General features: G+C 22.6%; 7 protein-coding genes across 7 annotated transcripts; 4 read left to right on the top strand and 3 right to left on the bottom strand. All coding sequences in view use genetic code 6, as the record gives it.

Moving 5' to 3' along the window:
- Window positions 1-255: 255 nt before the first annotated feature.
- On the top strand, window positions 256-3,799 carry TTHERM_00847020 (hypothetical protein; the record flags this gene model as incomplete). Its single annotated transcript, XM_001009293.2, has 9 exons — window positions 256-468; window positions 540-717; window positions 776-870; window positions 941-1,144; window positions 1,258-1,397; window positions 1,459-1,939; window positions 2,440-2,698; window positions 2,759-3,411; window positions 3,626-3,799. The coding sequence occupies 9 exons, from the start codon at window positions 256-258 to the stop codon at window positions 3,797-3,799; spliced, it is 2,397 nt and encodes a 798-aa protein (XP_001009293.2).
- Window positions 3,800-4,398: 599 nt separating this feature from the next.
- On the bottom strand, window positions 4,399-5,091 carry TTHERM_000847019 (hypothetical protein; the record flags this gene model as incomplete). Its single annotated transcript, XM_012795957.1, has 1 exon — window positions 4,399-5,091. The coding sequence occupies one exon, from the start codon at window positions 5,089-5,091 to the stop codon at window positions 4,399-4,401; it is 693 nt and encodes a 230-aa protein (XP_012651411.1).
- Window positions 5,092-5,395: 304 nt separating this feature from the next.
- Window positions 5,396-6,085, bottom strand: TTHERM_00847010 (transmembrane protein, putative; the record flags this gene model as incomplete). Its single annotated transcript, XM_001009292.2, has 1 exon — window positions 5,396-6,085. The coding sequence occupies exon 1, from the start codon at window positions 6,005-6,007 to the stop codon at window positions 5,396-5,398; it is 612 nt and encodes a 203-aa protein (XP_001009292.2). The 5' UTR covers window positions 6,008-6,085.
- A 2,124-nt stretch (window positions 6,086-8,209) lies between these two features.
- On the bottom strand, window positions 8,210-11,219 carry TTHERM_00847000 (ubiquitin carboxyl-terminal hydrolase; the record flags this gene model as incomplete). The annotated part of the gene is made up of 8 exons (XM_001009291.2): window positions 8,210-8,324; window positions 8,380-8,518; window positions 8,593-8,751; window positions 8,828-9,295; window positions 9,348-9,695; window positions 10,141-10,297; window positions 10,520-11,065; window positions 11,193-11,219. 8 exons carry the CDS (start codon window positions 11,217-11,219, stop codon window positions 8,210-8,212), a joined length of 1,959 nt encoding a protein of 652 aa, XP_001009291.2.
- A 768-nt stretch (window positions 11,220-11,987) lies between these two features.
- On the top strand, window positions 11,988-16,654 carry TTHERM_00846990 (X-pro dipeptidyl-peptidase, S15 family protein; the record flags this gene model as incomplete). The annotated part of the gene is made up of 3 exons (XM_001009290.2): window positions 11,988-12,249; window positions 12,461-14,785; window positions 16,482-16,654. 3 exons carry the CDS (start codon window positions 11,988-11,990, stop codon window positions 16,652-16,654), a joined length of 2,760 nt encoding a protein of 919 aa, XP_001009290.2.
- A 4,751-nt stretch (window positions 16,655-21,405) lies between these two features.
- Window positions 21,406-21,779, top strand: TTHERM_00846960 (hypothetical protein; the record flags this gene model as incomplete). Its single annotated transcript, XM_001009287.1, has 3 exons — window positions 21,406-21,472; window positions 21,498-21,581; window positions 21,628-21,779. 3 exons carry the CDS (start codon window positions 21,406-21,408, stop codon window positions 21,777-21,779), a joined length of 303 nt encoding a protein of 100 aa, XP_001009287.1.
- Window positions 21,780-21,972: 193 nt separating this feature from the next.
- On the top strand, window positions 21,973-23,433 carry TTHERM_00846950 (hypothetical protein; the record flags this gene model as incomplete). Its single annotated transcript, XM_001009286.2, has 1 exon — window positions 21,973-23,433. Exon 1 carries the CDS (start codon window positions 22,327-22,329, stop codon window positions 23,431-23,433), a length of 1,107 nt encoding a protein of 368 aa, XP_001009286.1. The 5' UTR covers window positions 21,973-22,326.
- Between the last annotated feature and the right edge of the window lie 978 nt (window positions 23,434-24,411).

Genomic DNA, 24,411 nt, shown 5'->3' with positions numbered 1-24,411 from the left:
TTTTAAAATGTGAGAGTAGAAAGTAATCTTTTAATTAAAAAAGATAGATGTATTCGGTAAAAAGATTATCCAATCATTTTATGGATAAAGCATTGTTTATAAAAATAGTGGTAGTTGGAATGATTAAGCAATCAATAACTTATTGCTTATTCAACTAATTTGTATTAATTTAATTTATTAATTTCAAAAAGTTAATATTAATTAATTAATTAACACAAGGTTTCAAATAAAAATTAATCTTTTTTTGCCAAAGTTATGGATAGAAAGTCGAGTTCATAGGTCAGATAAAGAAAAGCCAATAAATAAAATGCAGAATAAAAGTAAGAGCCAATATTGAATTTTGAAGAAACACACATAAGTGTTTACGATGAGCAATAATTTGCTGGCGAATTGTTAGCAAAATAGTTTATAGATCATTTGATAGATGAAGGAGCTAAAGTGCTATACGATCATTATCTATAATCTAAAGTAGAATATACTTTTACTTGCATTTTTTTTTGTTTCAAGCAAAGCTAATAAAAAATTCAATATAATAATAGGTCGCTTAACACACAACAGATACAATGTTTACTTTAATTGATGATATAATAAGATTGCAATTCAGAAAATAGGATAATAGATTTAATGATCATTCTGAACTAAAAGAAGAAAAAATACCTAAAAACCATTACGATGCACATTCAGCATATGCAATTAACATAGATAAAAAACTTATCAGTAAAATTAGCAAATTTAGAGATTTATTTAGCAATAATTCAATTGTTTTAAATGATAGATTTAGAAGACGAATAAGTTGATGACCTAATTTAGTAACCTACTAGTCCCTATAGGACTTAGAAAACATTTAATTCAACCCGTTCTAAATTAAGGGTAAGTTATACTCAAATACATAATATGCAAATCAATTACTATGTTTTTAATTGTTTATTTAAAAATAAAGCCTATGTCTTCAACAATAACAGAAGAACTTGGTAAGACTAAAAGAAAGAAACCTGAAAATGATCTAATACCTATCCCAGAGCCAGAGAAAACTTTGGAAGATCAATTGTTATTGAATGAAGAATAAAAAATGAGAACAATTTATAATCTCTAGCTTAAAGAACTCCAAAAAAAGAAGGAGTAAGAGAAATTAAGATAAGAGGAAGTAAGCAAATTATTGAAAATGATTAAATTTTATTCAAAAATATTATCAAAATTATAAATTAATCTATTGCTTTTTTATTCTATTTATTTACAACTTTAAAATAACTAAAAAAGGAAAAAAAGATTGAAGAATTTAAAAAGAAAGCAAGAAAAGATTTGGATGGAAAATCCTACACGTACGATTATAATGGATAGCCTATTTTCTTTAATAAGAAGAAACAAATTGATTAGTAACCTCTTGTATGCACAGTACCGTAAATCTAAAAAATAATTTATATGATGATTGAAGTTAATTGCTTTTATGGAAATTTAAAGGTTTTAGATAAAGTCATCGAAGAATAAAGATAGCAAAGATGAAATTATCGAAGCAGATACTTCGAAATTAACTTAAGAATAAAAGGATGATTTAGAGAAAATAAAATCAATTGCAAAATCAGGAAATTCTAATCACGTTGAAAAAGCTAGAAGAAAATAATCTTCAAATAGTCAAGTTTCTAACCTTGATTCTTCTATAAACAGAAGAAGAAGTTCAATAGATTCTAAGTGGAGAATGGAGGAAGCTTTGAAAAAGAAGATTCTCAACATTCCTATTGAAGAAGGCCAAGAAGTTCCTGCAAAATAAAGAACTTTGAAATAAAATGTCTAGCCAGCTCCTCCCAAGCAAGCCAAAAAGGAAGAAATCCCTGATGAAGTTTACAATAATGGAAATATGAGATAGACTTCTATGATTCCCTATATGACCATTCGTGATGGAGTCAAACTTACAGAGTATCAAAATGGTAATGAGGTGACAAAAGTAATAATTATCATTATTAAATCATTTTCATATTTTTTACTTTTTAAATTGAAATTTTAAACATTTTTAATGAGAATATTTTATTTGCTTTAAATGTTAAAAATAATTTCCTTTTGAAAAATGAATCTGAAATAAAATAGCATTTTTGTAACAAATAATAAATAACTTTGAGACATGAAAATTATTAAATTATCCTTAAAGATTTTAAATTTTTGATACTTTAACAAATTTTATGATAATAAAAAAGAAATATTTTGTTTTCTTATTATTATCTGAAAATAATATTTAATCTACTATTGAAAAACTCCCAATTCTTCTTATTTGTTTGCTTAATAATCCATCAAAAAGCAGTTGAAATAAAATTCAATTCATTTTAAAATATTTAAGATTGATTATTTTTAATTTTTATTAAATAAATTGTGATTCAAATTTGAATGAGAAAGATAAAAATTTACTTAAATTATATCAATAAATAAATAAATTATAAAATATTTATTTAGTTGCCAGATGAAAAACCTTCAACAGATTAAGATGAGAATAAAAAGAAGCAAATGACCAGAAATGAATATTTTAAATTAATAGAAGATTCTAGGTTTTAAGAACCTCAGTTTAGATAATAATAAATGTCTAATAGTAGAGGTACATTTACGTAAAGAGGAGATTTGAACTCAAGAGAGAATATTACATAGCAAGAAGACATAAAGAGTTTTGAAAGAGAAGAAAAAGAATTCAAAAAATAAAGAGTCGCTTCTATGCTAAGTAATTCAATTAAATAAATTTATGAAATAAGAAACAAAAAATATAAATTTAAATAATTAGTTGATGAAAATTAAAATGTGAACGATTTAGATGAAGAAACTTAAAAAGAAAACAGTGTTTATTAAGCTAGTGTAAATGGGTATAAAGCAGATCATTTAGTAATAAAAGATACTTAAGTAAAAAGAAAAAGAATTAGCTCTCAAGTGGATGCAAATACTTAATACAAATACAATAATATCAATCCAAATTACTTTAAAAACTACGTCCCTAATCCATCATTCAATAATAATAAACAAGAAACAAAAAATCAAAATAAAACAAAGGAAAATAATGTAGATGGTAGGTATAAAAGATCCATCACTCATGATAATCCTACTCAACAATAAGTACAATAAAAATCATAGCTAGAAAATAGTAAAGAACAATAAAAGGCAGACACTCAAGGAATTGTTTTACCTTAAATTCCTGCTTTCTAAAAGAAAAAACAAGCTATACTTTAAGATATTTTTAATTAAGAGCAAAAAAGAGTCTCTAGCAGTAAATAAAGATAAAGAGTTAAAAATAATTCATTAACAGGTGGAAATGCAGTAAACAATGGAATTGATATGAATAACTCGAATAACAATAATAAATTGAACATAACTCACATAGATCACTTTGCATAATCAAAAACAAAAATAAATAATACAGCAGCAGCACCTAAATACCTAAATGTAAATTTATTTAATAAGATTTAAGTTTAGCATTTCAAATTTAAAAAGTATTTTAGAAATCTGATAAGTTTTTCAAACAATCAGATTTATTCTTTTATTTCAAAACTATTTATTTATTTATGGATTCTTTTAATCCAAAATAAACATTTAATAAACAAATCATTTTATTTAGATTTCTAATTTAATTTTATTGAATTTTATTTATAAAAATTAGAATCAAAAATACTTAAATAAATCTGTTGACATATGTGCTGGATAAAAGAAACATAGTACTACTTTAGTGGAGCAAAATTTAAGAGAAAAGTAAGCTGCCTTATTAGAAAAAAATAGAAATATAATAACCTTTGGTAAAAAAGAGGAACTTGTTTAGCTTTTAATAAATGAATGAAACTATATAGCATAAAATTTTGTAAATATTTTAAATTATTAACCATAAAACTGAAAAAATTGTAAAACAGTTTTACTAAATTACTCTTACTGAATTGAAGTTATATTTTGCTTAAAACATATTTAAATGTTAAAAAAGAATTTTATTTATATGACTTTAGATAAAGTAATAAATTAAATTAGATTGATTTGATGAATTAAAATGTATAAGATATATGTGGATTTTATATTAAATTTAAAATAATCAAATTCAATTTATAAAAGATTAGGTAAAATTATTAAAAATAAATATTTAGCATTAAAAAAAGTAAAAATTATACTGTTTTAGTATAATTAATAATAACTTTCAAGCTATTTCATTAAAATATATTACAATAAATTTTTATTTATTTTATGTAAATATTTCTATTTTGTATTTACAATCAGTGATAAAAAATACAAAAATTTTTAAAAGATATTTATATCAAAAAAAAAAATTGTTTAAATTATTTTTTTTGTGTATGTATGAAAGTATGGGGTTTATATTAATTATATATTGTTTGTTTTATTTACAAAAAATTAAATGAATCCGACTTGTTAGAAATTTATGTAAATTAAGTTTCATAGTAAATATAAAAGTAATAAAAGACATAATGAATAGAAAGCTTGAATATTAGTTGATTTTAAAAGATAAAGCAGTTTACAACTCATTAAATTACTTAAATGATTAGAGTACTTTGAATTTATTATCATACATCTGTTTGTTTCTTTTTAAATGCAAATGATATCATTTTTTTTTTCGCAATCTTTTAAATTTTATTTTAAACAAGACTACATCTACTTTTCAAAGTAAACTAAGTCTTTCTGATAGCATAAATTATCTAATTAGCAATTTTCGTAATCCATCTTCTAAATATTGCATATACCAGTATTTAATCCATTGCAACTATCATAACACTTGAATAAATCTGAAGTTATTTTATTTTATTCTTCTGCATTTTTATATTATTTAACACATTGTTAGATTGGATCAACGAAATAGAGTTTATTTTAGCATCTCTTAAACTAATTCCATACTGCTTAACACTAATTATTGTTTAAGCATTACTATTCTAGTTAAATACATGATTCATAGTAACATGTTAGATACTCTGAATATGTTGAGCCATGAATTTACTAAAAAAAAGTGTAATAAGATAAGATTAAAATCCTCCAAATTTGCATTTTTCTTTATAAATAGAGAACTAATTAATTAATTAATTATTATTAATGCAAATTTTATATAACAAGTTTTAATTAACGATAGTAAATCATTACATTTATTTGATATATAAAAAGAAAAAAATATAAAGTAGAACTAAAAAAAGCGTGTTTATTTATTTTATATATCAATTTAATGTTTATATACCCTACATTTCCAGTTTAAAAAGGGACTTAGATAATCTGAAAAATCATTCATAAATAAATAATTTTTGCATACAAATATACTTGAAATTAATTTTAATGATAAAGAAATTAAAAAAAATATTTTCTAGTATATTTCTAAGCTGTTTGTTTTTTATAAGTTAAAAAGATATATGAAATTAAGATTTATGATTTTGATTAATTAATTTCTTATTCACATAACAAATAGAGTAATTACTAATATTAAAATAGCTTTAGCAGCAAGAAGCATAGAAAAATTTGAATTCAATCTACAACCAGCATAATATTAAACCACAGGTGATATGTAGGATTTTTATTATATGCATCTATAGGATTTAAATATGTGACACTAATTGGCATTTTAATAATGTTTACACAAATCTTTATCAGCTATTATGCATTCTTACATATCTTTCTCAAATTCAGCCAATTATTATTCATAACAACTTGCTGAAGATTAACAATTCTCAAAATTTTCAATTTCAGAATTACAAACAAACAAGTTTGCCCCATTGCAATCATTGTAACATCCGTGTAAACTTTCAATTAAATAACCAGTATTAGTGTTTTTATAACTCTAAATATACAAATCCATACATTATATGCTTTGATAATTATATCTAGATCTTTTTTAACATTTTTAAAATTAATTCCATAATATTGAGCAAACAGGATCTTTTACACAATTTTGCTCAAATTAATAACATGACATATTATAGCAAAGTAAAAATTCTATATAAGTGTTTTATGCCTTTATAAAAACTAAAAACAAAATACTTGTTAGCAAAATTCCAAAATTTTTCATTCTTTATTTTTAAACGATTTTTAAGTTTCTATTAGTCTTTAATACATACTCTTATTTCTAGCAATATATTAATTATAAAAACAAATGATTTGATTTTAGCAAAATAAGTATTTTAGTTAAACATCTTAAAAACTAATATCTCACTCAATCTATCATGAATTTCAAAAAGATAAAATAATCAGAAAACCTAAATAGCAATTATTTATAAATTAATGTAAACAAATATTTTCAACTTGCTTAAACCATCACTCCGTTTGTATATATTTATTTTTTTTTTTGGCTGAGTATTCATCTAAAAATAATTAATTAATAGAACGCATAAATAAATAAATCTAATTAATTTCAATTCAAAGTATGATTTAATGATTTTAAATATAATCATCAAAAATATTTCTGAAGTCTATAAGAAATATTGAAATAAATGCTATTAGAAAGAAGTAAAGAACATTTTTAAAATTATTAGTTTGTTTTCCAAAATTAAACAAAAATAGTTCTTTGTATACTTGAAATGTTAAAAATTAAAACAAATAAATACATTATTATTGGGCATTAATTTTCTATTAACAGTTAATAAAAAATTATGTTGATAGAAAAGATTTGTATAATTGTTTTACTAGTTAAATATGAAATATTCTTTCTTGCATGTGTGAATGTATACACATTTTTAAATTTTTATATATAGTAATGCTATGAAGGACATTAAATTAATAAATGTTAATTTTTTCAATTAAAGAAAAGAATAATAAATGCAAATATTTCACCACTCAAATTAAAAATCAATTTACTATTTTTAATAAAAAAGTTTATTCAATAATAATAATTTGTTAAGTGAATCAATTTGTTTTTGTTTGTAGCTATTTTGAAAATCTTTTGTCAGTCATTTAGAAATTAATTGAAAAAATCAAATTTATTTTTATAATTTCTTAATTTATTGAGTTCAACAAAGCACAAATAATAGTAGAAGTGAAAGAAATTATACTGAAAGTATTATTATATTATTTAAACTGTTTTCTAAAATACAATTATAAAGTTAATTTGGTTTTGTTTATAGATTTGATGACTAGTTTATGCAATCAAACATTTGAGAATTATAGCATTTTAGCTTTTGATATTCTTGAAGCTGGCAAGTAGAAACATTTTATTTCATGCAGACTTACAAATTTCCTTCATATACTTTTAAATATTGATTAGCACAATCAAAATTTTAGTTACAGTATTAGTATTCTAGTAAATATTTATTGCATTTATATAAGCTATTGCCTTAGCAAATTTAGAAGCAATTATTTAGTTAAAATAAAATGCTATCATCTTCAGAAGTTTTTATGTATTATTTTTAGCAATTTTAAAATTTTTTGATAGTTTATGATTTATTTGTACATAATTGAAATTAAATCCATTAAATATTACAGCTAATATCCTATTTGCATCTTTACTCAAATTCAAAGCAATTTTCATTGAAACAGTTTAAAAAATCTAAATATGAGAAACAATTCACTTTACAAATTATGAGCATTATGATAATATTTCTTATTAAACTTGCTTTAATCTAGAAACTCATTTTAATCATTTTTATTTTTTATATTAAAAAAAAAACTAAAATTTAATGTTAATGTATATGCCTTATTTTAACTAAATATTAATATAAACATATATATATATATAATTAACTAAATAACTAACTAATAAATGATTTGAATTAATCATATAAAATAAATTTAGAAACCATAAATCTTAGTAACATTCTTACTTACTTATCTAAAAGTAATAGCTTGTTTATAATAACCATATTATAATACTAAATAGTAATAAAAAATTTATTTTTCTTACACAATAAATCATAAAATCAAAGAACACACATATTTGGTGAAGAATGAATTAATCAGAATAATTAGAAATATCAGCATTAAGAATTATAGGAAAATGTTATTTCTAAATAGTTTTTTTTGTAATTAAATAAATACATTTCAATATTTAATAAATATTTATTTAATTTTTATGTATTAATAATAGGGTCAGACCGAATATCACTTTTTAAAAGTATACCGAATACCGAATAAATGATAATTTAAAATTTTTTAAAATTTTGAGATAAAAAATTTGTTAGGAGGATATTAATTTTTTAAAGCTTATTATTAATGATATAAATATAAATAAATAAATTGCAACATTTAATTTAACTAAATATAATTTATTTATTTAATTTCAGCTAGATGATATTTTTTTATAAAAAAGTATATATGCTTAGCATCCTTTCACATTATTCCAATTTGTTTCATGATACTCTTCATCGCTATAATAGAACCAATGAGGTTCTCCACTTTTAATTTTTAATAATTTATAAATATTTTTTAAAAAGAGATTCAATTTATTACTTTGCAAAATGTTTGACATAAGATACATAATGACCTTAAGTTAGAGAGCCCTAATGGCAAACAGTACCATATAGCTCATAATTAATGTTTTTTCTAAATTTCTTAGTATTTTCTTCATTTAATTACTAATTACTAGTGCCTAAAAATAAATAAATAAATAAATAAATAAGTAAATAAAAAATAAAAGTTAGCTTGCTTAGATTAAATTTTTACTTTTAATAAGTGTATATGGATCAACATTTATAAATTCTGGAATATCAACATGAAAATTGATCTTTTCAAATCTGTTGTTTCCAGTTTAGACAAATCTCTTTAAGACTAATGTGAGAACTTAAGGGGTTTCATATAGGTAAAATTTCTTCATTGCTTTGGCTAAAATTGAATAAATAAAAATAAATTGAAAAATAATTTTTAAACAAGAATATATTTATATATAAATATTATATACAGGACTAGCCGCATTTTTCACATTTATAGTAGTTGTTTGTTTTGTTTAAAACTTCAAATCCAAAGAATTCATCAAGAAGATTCTCCAATTTTCTAATTTGAGAATTGTTCTCTTGAATTTTAGAGGTATATTCTAATGGTTCCCACATATACTAAGGAGTTTCCTAAGAAAAATATGGAACTTTTGAACCAGTGAGTTCTTTACTATCTATAACCTGATAAATTTATTATTTCTCAATAGGTTTTTCTTGGTTCTGTTACTTTGATTCCTCATTTTATTTTGCAATCTGATTTTAAGTGGCTGACTAAACATTATTTTCTTTTTTTTCTTCTTCAATACCAAGAATATCAAGAGGAGCAACTATCTTTTTTTATTGTGCTTATTAGCTTTTCTTAGAAACAATTGGAAGAGCTAAATCTAAGCAAAAATCAAAAGTTCTACTGACATGATTGCACTCTAAACATTTAACTAATCAAAAATATTTTAAGTAATTTATGTTAAATTTATTTATATTGCTTACGATAATTAGCCAAATATCCACCAAATATATTTTCAGTTATTGTATTTTTCTATTTTCCTATTTTTTTCTCAATACTCTTTTTAACATTTTGCCACTTTTCTTCTCCAACAATTAAACTATCGAGTAAACATCTTAAAAGATCGTGAGCATCTTATTGCTCAAATGTTTTGAATCTAGAAAACTATTAAGAAATAGCATTATACATACTTTATGGATTAAATATGTGATTTTTAGTTAACCTAGCTTCTACAAGTAATTTTTTGAAAAGCTAATTTATTTTTTTAGCAGGTATTTATGTGTATTTACTATTATCTATGACAGTAATCTTCTTCACATCTTTCTTTTTAACTATTTCATTAAAATAAATTCTTAAATTAGGTCTGTAAAAAAATAAAAAAAACTATTTTAATTTATTAAAAAAGAGTGTTTTAATTTTAATTTGAAATTTATTAATTTTCTTTTGAATAAAAAAAATAAAGCATACTTTATTATTAAATTATATTATTTTATAAGATTGTTAATATTTTAATAAGAAGAAAATATTATTAGCCGTTTAAAATTTACAAAAATAGTTTTTTTATGAAAAATTTGTTATAATTTTATTAAATAATAAAATAAACTTAAAAATGGTGTTTAGATCTTATTTCTATTTAAGCAAAATAAATAATTAAATAATTTTAAGCATTTTTGAAATATTTTTAATGTAAAATAAATTATTTAAATGTTTAATTTTGTATTGCTTCTATTATAAAAAGATTAAAAATATTATATGTTATTGAAAATAATGACATACCACAATTCCATCCATCATCTTCGTCTTTCTTTTCTTAGACTGAAGTTTATTCTTTTTCTTCGTTGTTTATCTCTTCCCAAACATCTATTTATTAATCGAAATCATACTCAATAGAGTCTATGTAATTTTATATGATTAATTCTGTTCCATTTAGACACTATTATATTAATAATTGTTGTTATTTATCAAATTTATTTAGAATTAAATTAAAGCATCTCAAATGTTTGTTTAATAATATCTTTAGAATCAATTCTTCTATATCAAAATTTTTATTAAAATTCTTATCGCTATTAGGTAGAAAAAGAATTTATTATACATATTTTATGGACTAATGGATCAACAGATCTCCTTTTCAAATTTATTAAAAAAAACCGTATACTTGAATGACTGAGTTGAAAAAGCATGTATTCCCTATGTTCTAAAGTCCAAAAATGCAATTAGGTATTTTTTCTAATTTTTAAGGTTGATTTAAGGCATTGTTTTGTTATTTTTAGTCTACAATCTTTACAGTTTGTTAGCTACTATTGTTAGCTGAGATATTGCTTGATTTATTAGTTGTTTGCTACAATTTAAAGAAAATTTGCTTCACTTTATCTACGAATGTTTCTAGCTTTTTGGTATTGTTATTGGATACATTATCTACTTCTAATTCATCCAATATAGATTGTAAATCATTATCGCACTCAAAACAAAATATGAGTAATTTCTTTACTCCAATTGCTAATCTATGCTTCTACTCTACACAGTGTTTTTGTGCACATGCACTTTCTGAGTATTTTGAACATGCTTAATTGCCACAATCTAAGCAAATCCAAATATCACTAGATTGTTTCACATTTAAAGTTTTGTTGCTATGAATGTTAGATTGACAAAAGTCAATTTTTTTAACATTGTTTGCCAAATTGGCAATCTTTTCTACTTTTAACTAAATTTATTAGAATAAATAAAAATATGAAATATATGGCAAAAAATGGATCTTTATCAAAATTTTAAGCATTCTTACAATACCTAAATGCTTTAATAGCTTAAAAGATATATCTAATTTTAATTACCTTGTTGATATGAGTACAGACACTCATGATAATTTGGTTTCTTGATTATGCTACTTTTTTTTCTTACTTAATAACTAAGTTAATTTAACTAATTTGCAATTTACTAAAAGTAAATGATTAATAATTTTCATCTATACCAAATTCGCAAGATATCTTAATATGGAAATAATTTAAAGGTGTTTCTTCTTAAAATACAATAAATGAAAATGATTATTTAATATTTTATTATATTTTTAAATATTAAAATATAATATCTAAAAATTTTCTATAAATTTATTTTTAAAATATTATTTTATTTGTTAAACATTTTTAACAAACTTTTTTTAGTTTAAATCAAAAATATTTTTTGCAAATTTAAAAAATTATTTAAAAATTTAAGATTTAAGGAAAATTTTTAACTATAAAAAAATATTTTATTTTGTTAATATCTAAAAATTAATAAGAAACATTGTTTTTTGTTTTGAAATAACCAGTAAGTGCTATCAACAATTATAATTTGTTATTGTTTTTCAATTAAAAATAATAAATAAATGTTAGTTTTTTATAAACAGATAGATAAGTCATAAAATTTGCTGTTTAATAAAAATCCATTAAAATTTATAAACAGAAAACTCATTTTTAGAAACAATATTGATTCATTGATTGAATCAATGAATTATTAACTAATTAATAATTATTATAATTTTTGAATATTTTAAAACAAAAGTAAATAATTAAATTTATAGATAGAATAGTTCAGATTACAAATAGTTTGTTTTTAATCAATTCTATTTAAGAAAATAGATAGATAGATAGATGTTACCAAGTGCCTTAAAATAGGAAAGTGGGCCTACATCTGTTCTGAATGAACCATAAAAAGGAATATCTTTAGTTTAGTAATAGAATTAAGCACCAAATAAAGCAGCATGCCAGTCAGCTAATGGTTAGCCAAACCCAAAGGAGTTAGAAAAAGATACAAAATAAGTTAAAAAGCAAAAGCAACCAGGATATATTGAGCAATTATGGAGAGCCCTTATTCGTCCACCCAATAGAATTAATTACAAGCCACAATAACTAGGTAATATCAAGGCAAAAATTAAAGAAATATTTTATTTTTCAGATTAAATTAGAAGCAAAACTTGTTTTTTATTGAGATTAAGAAATATTTTAATGCTATTTACTTCATTCATTTAGCGATATGAATAAATTAGATTTCTGAAAGTAGAAATGTTAAAACTTATTTTCAGTTTTTATAGCAATTAAATAAAATTTAACTTAAATATATAAAGGACCTGTCTCATTTGTTTTAGATAAGACTGTCATAGTTAAGAGAGAGGATTTTAAAGTGAAAAACTCACGCGGATTCAATTTAGAGTGCTCTTACTTTGAGCCCATTTCATTATCAGGAAAACCACATCCGTGTGTATTATATTTGCACGGAAATTCATCCAGCAGAAATGAAGGAATAGTTTTAGTTTAATATTTGCTGCCTTATGGGATTTCACTGGTCCTTATGGATTTTTCTGGATGTGGTATTAGTGAAGGTGAATTTATTTCGCTTGGGTATTACGAAAAGTATGATGCTAAATAAGTAATGGAACATGTTAAAAAATGGAAACCAATTACTGAGTTTGGTTTGTGGGGAAGATCGATGGGAGCTGCTACGACACTAATGACTTCTTTGAATGAAGATTTATCAATTAGATTTATAGTTATAGACAGCAGCTTTCTATCTATTAAATAGCTTTGTGAAGAAATTGCTACGAACTAATATAAGGTTCCAAAGTTTATTTTGAATTGGGCATATCAATACATTCGAAGAAAAATAAAAAACTTGGCCAACTTTGATTTAGATGATTGTGACGCTTTAAAAGCTGTTTAAAATTAAAAAAGCAAGCCATGTGCTCTCTTTTTAGTTGCAAAGGCTGACACATTAATTAGTCCTTCCCATTCGCAAAAGCTTTATAATTTATACAGAGGACCTAAGCGTTTATTGATGTTTGAAGGCACGCATAATTCTCGTCGCCCAAAGGAAATTAACCAAGAAATTACTAAATTCTTTTACAACGGTTTTTTTGATGAGTATGCAAAAAAGTAATTTAATGTATTTAAATTGGTTCCTCAGCTTCCTAATTTTAACAAAACAGAAGCCCAGTCAAACCCTAATTAAAATGGCATTCAAAAAAATGTTGTTTCAATAGCTCCTGTTGCAGCGCCTAATTCAGTAGTCTCAATGTAAAATAACCCTTCTACAAAATAAATAAATGGCAATAGCATTTCCAATCCTTCACAAAAAGAAGATAATCTAGGCAAATCAGATTCAAATAATTAAAATGCAACAGCAGTTAGCTTATAAAATAGGACAAAGTATATCTCGACTGGATAATTACAAAGCAAAAATGTTGAAAAAGAAGAAGTTCAAGAAGAAGATGAAGGAGAAATGAATTCGATGCAAAAGTCAGAATAAATAAAAATAAATCCAACAAATAATAATTACAATAATAATAATAATATTCTCAATCATATTTCACTCAACGCTCAGCCACCTAAATTTCATAAAGAGAGATTCTCACCAAAAAGCATAGTGCCAGAGCCCTCAATACAAAATGATACGACTTAATATGATTTTCATAATTAAAATAACACCAAATTTAAGCTAGATTCGTTTTATAAAATGAATCCCTCTGAATTGCAACTTGATAATGGAAATTAACTTAAAATCGGTAAGGAAAATAGCAGTTTCAGCAATATAAAAACTATCAACCACAATTACAACAATAATAATAACAATGTTTATCCTCTTTCTATGGTTCAAAATACTATTTAGTAAGGCAGCAACAGCATTATTTAAATAAATGAAGATGGAAATAACAGTCAAGAAAAATCTGTTGACAGAAATAACAAGAATTAAAAAAGTTAAATCCAATTTTCTAACTTTAGACATATTTAGCAAATGAAAAATTAAAACGAAGAAACATTTATGAAAGAAGAATCTAAGTTAGAGCAATAAGAATAAGAAGGAGTTATGAGTGAGGAATCTAAAGTTTATAGCGTAAATATGCCAAATGCCCAGGTTAATTTGAATACTGAAGGAGTTGAGCAAAGTCCTAAACCAAAATCATAATACAACTTTGACTCAAACAACATTTTGATTAACTTCCAACGCTACAACAATAACAACACAAACAATGCTATAAATTCCAATAATAACATAGGCAGCAATAATGGCTTACAAATAATTAATAATGGAAGCATAATTCAACACCATATAAATAAAAATTAAGATATAAAAGAAGAAGAGGACACTCAATTCAATAGTAAAATAGATAAATTAGATTAAGAAAATGTTAACCAAAATATAGGTCTGAGTGGTTTTTATTTACCCCCAGAATATTCATAAATACACAACAGCGGTGTGCAACAAAACAACTAAGCTAATTCCAACAGATTTCCCTCTCCTAATATCTAAAACATGTAAAATTTTAGTTAAAATGAAAGATTGTAGCAAAATTTGTTCTTCCACACAAACTCCATAATTTCGGGCAACACGCCTAACCAGCATTTAGATAATAAAAATAATCTTGCTAATACACCAGACAGAAATACTTCTCCATGTAAGAAAAACAATAATTTTATACTTAATTGAGAGAATTTAATTTTGATAGAGAGAGGCACATTTTTTATTTATTTTATCTATCTCTATTTTCTAATCAAATTTTTAAAATTGATAGAATTATTTTACACTTTGATTTTGAAAATTTACAATTCTTTTCAAGCACAAAATGTTAAAATCAATCAAGCGAAGTAAATTTATGTAATAAGTTTACAAACCCTCATTTAAGTTATAAAGTATTAACTAACAATCCAAAAAATCTATCTATCAATTAAAAAGATTAAAAAATATAAAAAATACTTTAAAAGTAAATTAACTGATTAAAAAACAGTTAATATTTTAAATAAATTACAAACATTGGTGCATGTAAACGTTCTAAAAGAAAATAAAAATTTAATTAAAATCAAGGAAATGTTTAGAAGCTTGTAAGAAAGTATTTATTACTAGTAAATTCAAAATGTAAAGGCTAAAATTATTTTTTAGATGATAATTTTATTTAATATCAAAATTGTGCTTTAAGATTTTGGGTCAAATAAAATCTATTTTTTCAAAAATTTAAAGAATAAAGAAATAAGCATCTTTACTTCACAAAAAAATTATTAAAATAAAAAGAGATAAAGAATAGAGAGAAAAATTTAGTGAAATTGATTTGTTCGTATTGTAGTTTGAGTGTTTGTTTACTTATCTACAGTAGAGCTGAATTTACTAGTAAAGTTGCTAATAAAAAATTCTATTTGATATAATTTTAGCATTAGTGATTGATGAAAGGTAATTTAAGAACCAGTAAAACATAAATTTAGAATAGAAAGATATTTAGTATTATTTTCAGCAATTTAATCTATTTATTTATTAATCTGACATAATATCGTTTTTTAGTCATTGATGTTAATTATTTTCATCGAATTAATTAAAATATCTTTTCACCATTAAAACTTTTTTAATTATTTCTAGCTAAATTATGTGCTTATGTTACAAATATATCAGAATTAAATCTATCATTCATTCAGTCATACATTAATTTATTCATTCTTTTGAAGTATTTTAGCCTAATGCAAATCAAAATTATTATTTGGAAATATTATAGATAGATAGTTAATGTTTTAGATTTAGACTGTTTAATTTGTCCAAATAATTAATAACGCGAGTATTAATTCTTTTTGATTGCTAAATAGCAAATTATTATTTTTGATTGATTATCTTAGTCAGAATAGCGAATTTACACTTTTTTTCATTCTTTAAAAAACATAAAGCTAGCACTATTCTCTCGAAAATTAAGTAAATAAAAAGCATGTATATATTTTCAAAAAACAAACTAAGCATAAAGACAAATTTTTTGAGAGCATTTAATATTTTATAGAACAAAGAAAATAGTTAATTGAGTTTTGAAAAAAAAAAAACTATGCTCGTTGATAAGAGTTAAAAAATTTTTTATCTACAACAATTGAGCAAAAATTTAATCTGTTCATGTGGTTTGATCAGAATGCGTTTGATTTGAGCTTGAAAAAGAAGAAAATTTCAAAACCATTAGATTAATTTTAGATAACCCCAAAAATGCACTAATTTGAATCAAGCTAATTTAAAAAATGTAAGATAAAAAAATGATAGCCTGTTATAAAATTTAGATTACTCGATTAATATTTTTTAATTTGTAATAACTAATAAAATGTTAAACACATATCAATTTAAAAATAAAATAGTCTAATTTTAGGATCATAGAGCTATTTAGAACATCTAAATAAAAAAAGATTAACAACTAGGTCAAGTAGGGACGTAATATGATGCCTAAGGAAATTTAATTTAAGATTAGAACTAATAGTAACAGAAGTAATAAAATCAAGTTTTCTAGATTCAATAAATAATTCAATTTTGAGAGAATGAAACTAAATGTTTTAATTTTGGTTGATAAAAAGGAAAATAATGAAGCAATTAGCTTACATTTTAATTAAGTAAATATATTTATTGAATTATAGATAATTTTTTGCTAAATTTAAAATATATAAATGCATTAAAAACATACATAGAATAATTCTACTTATAGGTTTTCTCTATGCAATAACTATTTACTATTAACAATAAATAGCTATATACTCGAATAAAATTTATATTAATTTATTAACTAGTTATTATCTCTTCATATGTTTATTTGAGTATATTTATATTATATTTATTGATAAATAAATAAATTAAAAATTTGTGAAGCATATTTTATCTAAGTTCTTTCGAGGAAAGAGTTAAATTATAATGTAAAATTAATAGAATTATAATATCCTAAGTAATAGGTTTAAGCATAAAAATTAAATTATTTTGGTTTTTAGGTGTATACACTAGTAACTGAAATTAAAGTATAGTAATTTACACTATATAATAAAATTAAGCAGTATTTATTGATTAATGCTTGGTTATATCTCCAAGTATGACGCTTTTTTTTTCAGGCGTATTTGAACTGTTAGGCCGCTTTTGATTGCCTATCTGTCTGTCTGATATTTAATTTATGAAATACTATTAGTTTATAAATAATAATTAAATTTACACTTATTTAATTAATCTTTTAATATTGAGTGTAAACAAAATTTTTTAATTAATTTATTGATTGTATGAATGTAATATTTATTTATTATATTGATAAATTCAAGTATATTTTGTAGAAGAATTATTTAATTAAAGAAAGACGACTGACTTTCCTTCTATAAAAAAGAATTACTATTCTTTTTAATTTAGCTATTTCCCCCAAGTATTTCACAAACTTCGAGAAATATTAAAACTTGCTATTTTTTTAATTCAAAAAGTTAGTAAAAAATAATTATGACTACTGACTTATTGACTGATTTATTCATTTATTTGATTATTATTTTGTTTGAATTTTTAAAGTAAACATGAACTAAATTTATTAATAAATCTTTCAAGTAATTATCTAATAAAGAAAGAAGAATTTATGTTTTGATAAAATTTAGATTATATTCTGCTTTATTACAAAACAAAGATCGAGTGTGTAAATGAGCACGAATTTCGTAGGATTTTTTCTTAATGAAATTAAGATATTAATTGTAAATTTGTTTTATTAAAAGTTATAAAAATCCTACCTTTGTAAAAAGGAAGTCTTTTAAAATTAATTATTAGACAATGTCCAGCAAGTATTCTTAAATAAAGCATGAAATAAATTGAGAAGTAAACTGAGTCTACACTCAGACAAAAAGGGAAATTTTCTTTCAAACAAGAATTAAATTACTTTTTATTGATAAAAAGTAATTTGAATAGAACAAGATATTTTCTTGAAACTGTGGAAAACAAACAATGTAGAATTAAATATTATTGCTCACTTTTACGCGTGAATTTGCTAAGTAACTTGTTCTTTTTGTTAGAAAGAGATATGCATAAAATAATTATACAAATTTAGTTTTAGAACATAAAAATAGATTGATTGTCAAATTTTTTATCAAAAGAAAAAATTGCCCTATTTTTATCTAAAATTCTTTTATTTTTAAGTATAATTATAATTCATCAATTAATAAATTAATTAATTAAGTAATTGACTTCCCATGTAAGTAAAGCAGCCAAATTTCATGTCATCATCTTCAAAACTTATAAATTCAGTATTTGAATATTATTTAGAAGCAGTTTTATTGAATTTTCGAATTTTTAATTGTAAGAAATTGAATCATTTTCTGATAACACTAATTTAATTTCATATATCAGTTTTTGAAGTGTAAACTGATTTTTAAATTCTGCTAAACATAATTTCATAAAGGATTGTTTGTTTCACTTTACTTAAGGTTATTAAAAAAATTAAGTCCTTCATCTCAATAAGAAATTTACGCTCATCAAATTCAAAAACTTTTTAAAAATACGTAATGATCCTTACTTAGATTTGTCAAGAAAAGGACTCAGTTTATTAAATTTATTTTTCCTTATTTTGATAATTTAAAGTATTGGTGATTTCAAATGATTAGAAATAAGCTCATAATTTTCAATTTTTATTTCATAAATTTTCAAGCAATTATTTACCATTATTCTTTATTTGATTATAATTTACTATCTTATCTGGAATATCTTATGATTTCTTTTCTAAAAATTCAATATTTAAAACTAACAATTAATTTTTAACTCATTTTTTTAAAAATGAATTGCAATTACATTATAAATCTTGCTATTTCTTAATAAAATATAACTAAAATGCATACAAAGCATTGTAATCCTGACTTCATAAAAATATACAGGTTCAGAACATTACACAAATATAATTTTTAAAGGCAATTTAGTTTATTCTAAGGCATGTAATAGTAAATATTAAATTTGTATATGCTTACAATTATATAACCAAAGATTACACTTTATACCACACTTACATATGTATTTAATGGAATTGCTGAAAAAAATTAATGATAAACTTAAAATTCGAATTGATTTCTTATTGGCAAAAATATGCCCTTTTATCGGCCTTTTTTAGAAATATTTGTGATTACTTACTAATTTATCAATCAAGGAATATTAAATTTACTATGTAATCATTTAATTTTAAAATAGTAACTAACAATTAAAAAAAAAAGATAAATTAATAGTAAGAAGTTATAGGGTGGGAAAAATTAGTTTATTAATCGAAATAATTAAGAATAAATAGATATTACTATCAAGGAAAAATTAAATAAATGCTAACCAAAATACTTCCTCACTTTTTTGTGTTAAATAGACAAAAAAATCTAAAAGTAAGTAACTGTCTATAAGTTTTTTTAAGTTGTAATATTTAAAAATTAATTTGCTATGAATATTTTTTATCAGTCAAAATTAAAAATATCATTTTAAATAAACAAGAGACCAAAAATGGCGAAAAGGTTTGGATTTTTAATGTTAAATTTTATATTCAATGAAAAAGATTTTCTATTTTATATTTTATTTTGTTCTACATTTATTTGTTTGTCGCTTGATAAGTAAGAATATAAGAGAAAGATGAAGGAACAAAATTAATTGAATTCTTAAGTAGCATAAAATATTAGTCTTATTTATTACATAATTAAGTGAAAATGATTCACAAAAAAACAATCAAACAAACAAATAAATAAAGCAGAAAGAAAGAAGAAAAGTTAAAAAAATAAAAGAAATTATCTGAGAAACAAAAATATATAAAATTTGCAAAAAAATAGTGATTGGTTGATAATAGGTCTTTTTTAAATAGAACTAAATAAAGCTTAAACAAATTAATTTTTGAAGGAGCTATTAATTTCTAACATCTAAATTTATTTATTTATTTATTTTTCTATTTCTTAATTAAAATTCTAATTTAAACTTTTACTAGAAAAATAACTCAATTTTAAGCAATCAATTTTTTTTGTATCTATTAAAGCTTCTTGATATATCATTAATTCATATTCTTTTCTATGTTCTTAATGATCGATTGCAAATTATTGACTAATTAATTGGCTTGAGTCTTTATTTATTTATTTATTTATTGGTCGATTAATAAATTTTTAATTTTGTTATTAATTAATTGATTGATTGATTCTTTTATCAACTAACTATTGGTTGATTTTTTTGTCAACTATTGATTGACTTTTATATTCAATTAAGAATTTTCTTATTAAAAATTTGAAAATATAAATTTGCTATTTTTATTGATTTATTTATTAGATTTTCAGACTCAATGTAGTTTATATTAAAAAACTATACTTTACTCTTTATGAATGGTAATCGCCATTTTCTATGATAAATAATTTAGGATTTTGAATACAAAATAATATTCTTTAATATTTGAATAAATTTAGCCTAGATCTTTAAATAAATCCTATCAATTTTTAATTTTTATTGATGAATTTATTTTAAAATAGTCTATTTGTTTACTGAATTTTCAATTCATAGTTACCTTTTATAATTAAATATAATTGTTTAGAACGAAGTTTTTTCTGAGACAAATTTTACTTGCTAAATTTTTATTTTAGCATATTTGCAATGTATTTTATGATCGTTTAAATAGATATTTTGCAATTTGAATTGAGCTACATGTTAAAAAGTCCTTTAATTTTGCTTCACTTGAAAATTATTGATATGAAATACAAAATTTACACTATTAAGCTGCTTTGATAATATTGTCATTATTTTTCGCTGATAAAGACACCTTACAATCGTCTATAAATTTCTTATTTTTTGTAGAATAATTTGAATAATGTTAAATGGATTGAAATGAAAACGATAGCATAATTCAAACAAACCAAACAAATATTTTTAATTTGTCGATAAGAAAATATTCCCCCATACATAAATTTTATTGCTGGTCCAGTAAATTTAGTTTTTTAAGCTTTTTTTAAAAAAAATTTTATTTTTCAGTAAAAACAACTCTTTTTTTAAATAAAAATAACTGAATTTATCAATAGAACAATTTACTGAGCTCTTTTAGCAAATTTACAATGTAGGTTTGCTAGTGAAGATTTTTCTATGAAATATTTGAATTTTTAAAAAAAGCAAACGAATGAGATAAAGAAAAAGAAAGCTATCGAGAGAAAGAGAGTGGGGAATCAATCAATCAAATAAATAAATATAAAATACAAGTTCCTTGTTTGCTTATTTTAAAATATCTTAGATTTTTAATTAACTACCCGATAGATTCACAGATCAATTAATCAATCTATAGATTAAATGCATAAATTGATTGATTAATTAATAGAATATATTTTAAATTTGTTTTCAGAGAGTGCGCGTTATGGTAAATCAAATTTTTTTCATTTAAGAAACTTAGTAGCAGAAAGTAACAAGCAGCTCAGAGGGCTGCAAGGATTACAAAAATTAGTGGGAAACAGAATTTATCGTAGGAAGTAATTAATTTGGGACAGAATTCATTGTAAAATGTTAAAATCTAAGCTGGGCGCATGTTGAAAGATGGGGATAGAAAAAATTTCAATTAGTGCACATAAATAAAGGCTGGCGTATGCAATTAATTGAATTATTTATTCAATCATTCATTCTTTCAAAAACTGAAGAGTGAATTTTAGATTTCAACTGTAAGGAAATGATAAATGTAAACAAAATTTCATTAAAAGATACGAGCATAATTAATTATTTCCGATAGCAATTATCACTTTTTAATTCAGTTTTAATCAAAGTCCATTGCTAAATAACTTGCTAGCTGTCTATCTATCTATTTATTATTTTTATATATTGATTTCATCTATTTAATTCCAGAGGCTGATCCATTCTCATAATTTCATAAAAACACTAAAGATTTAAAAAAGAAAAAAAAAAAATCATCATCATCATCTTCTTCATAACCCATTCATAATTAATACCTAATATAAAATCAAATACTAGATTCTACTCAACAAAAGATAATAAAGAAAGGAGCAAAATACATAATCTCTATTTGCTAAATACTTTGAAATATTCAATCGCTCTTCAAGCAATTTTGCAAAATATCGTATCTAGGATTTACACTCAATACTAGTAACCCTTGCTAAAAGAAAGAAATTCCTCTTTTGTTTTACATTTAGTAACGAATTACTATCAGAAATTATAAATCTAACAATAACCGTAACGAACAATCAAACAAAAGAAAATATAAAAATGAGACAAGTTGATTTTTAACTTATTGATGGTTCCTCTTGCTCTTTCGGAGAAACATCTCCAAGCAACTCTTAAGCTGATCATTTGACTATTGGGAATCTTGTGTTCGAGACTAACCCTTAATTTTGTTAATCTGCTTCCGAAGAAGACTACTTTAACAGTGTCTTATCTGCTAAGCAAAATGCACTTCCTATTTCTTGCATTTTAGAAAAGAAGCAGAAAGGGATCATAGAAGTAAATTATTGTCAAAAGCGCTCTCAATTCTCTAGTTTCAAAGAAATGTCTTAACAAGTTAATAATATTTGTGCTGAATAGCAACACTCTATTCAAAAGTATTTGACTTTATCATAGGATCATAAATATTAGAATGAAAATAATAATATAAGTGATTCCGATTCGAGTAGTGGTCGCGCTAGTTATTAATCTTGCTAGGAATTAGAATCAAAAGAATCAGCATTTGCTTACTTTATTGAAAAAGAGCTGGGCAGCTTTTCTAACAATACAGGAATTAATGGTAAATCATAAATTTTCTCTTACACAATTATCTAGTGTGTCGAAGATGAGCTAGAACCTTTCATCTTGCGTAAAGGCTTCAGTGAATCCCTTGTAACTATCCTAGGTTCAAACCGTAATCATTTCTAGTAAATGATGATGAGAATCTCAACTTACGAACCCCGCTCTTAAGAAATTCGTCGTTAATAAAACAATCAGCTCCTTTAAACCCACTTGTAATGCTTCGAAGCATCCAAAATGGCATCATAAGATGCTTACTCACAGCAAAGTTCCTCCTCCTAATAAATTTTTTATCCAAACTTCCTTCCCACATAGCCCTTAGTGAATTACTATCAATCTCAAATTGAAACTTTAGAAAAAATAATTCTAAATTGCACTGTAAGCTCTACAGCTATTCCCTGCATATTAAATGGAGTCTTATTAGGTTTTATCTAATTCGAATTCTATGCATTCCAAGCTCCAATTGTTAAAAAGCTTATCGCAGACAGAAGAGTGAACAAGATGTAAATTCCTAACTTCTGGAATGAACAAGAATACAACATCAAAAGCGAATTATTCCTATAAAAAATGGAATGCTATAACAATACAAACTGATCTTTACTCATCATACTAAAAAACAAAATACTAACATAAAAAACTCATTCCTATCCAAATTTCTGTAATCATGAACAAAATCTTATATAAATTAATTTTTAGTGCAAATTCAAACTATCTATCTATATTATACGATTCGAACAATCAATCAATCAATCAAAAAAACAAACAAAAAAACAAATCAATCAATCTATAAATCAACAAATAGACTAACAAGAAATAAGTTAATATATAAACTAACTAACTAACTAACTAACTAAATAACAAATATACCAGTAATCAATCATATCATTTAAAGAATGTAACTAGCTTGGTTATCTATTAAAAAATTGAAAAAGATCATTTAGACAAGAATCATAGTTATACAATCACTTATAAATAAATTCGTATATAAAGAATGTAATTAAATATCATTATTTTCAAGACCTTACTAATCAAAAAATTTATAAAACAATAAATCAATCAATCTATCAATTAATAATTTGATAATAAAACATCAAAAAAATTTAATTAAAATTTATCATCAATTAATATTAAAAAATACCAATAAATAATTAAATGTTTATTTATATGTTTATTAGCTTTCTATATAAAATTCTTAAATTTATCTAATTTTCTCTATTGCAAATCTTACAGTCGTCTGTTAATTTCTAAAAGGAACAAATTAAAGCAATAAATAAATTTCTTTTCATTACTGAAATCAATTTTTATTATATTTCTCTAGTTAATCATTATTATATGTGTAAATTTTAACTTAGATTCATACTTATTTTTATTTGATCGATTTTGTCTATACTACATTTCTAAATTATAACTTGTAAAATTACGATAAAATCTTTACATCGCTAAGATCGAGGAACAAAATGAACATAAATTTATGTATACTTATACAGAACTTTTTAAAATAGATTATTTTAATCTAATCCTTAAAAATTTCAGTAATAGCTTTGTTACAAGCTTTTTACTTGAAATATTTTT

This window comes from Tetrahymena thermophila, assembly GCF_000189635.1.
Source record: "Tetrahymena thermophila SB210 genomic scaffold scf_8254783, whole genome shotgun sequence".
Taxonomy (NCBI): domain Eukaryota; phylum Ciliophora; class Oligohymenophorea; order Hymenostomatida; family Tetrahymenidae; genus Tetrahymena; species Tetrahymena thermophila.
The sequence above is the reverse complement of the archived record's forward strand: the minus strand, read 5'-3'. Positions and strand labels throughout refer to the sequence as shown.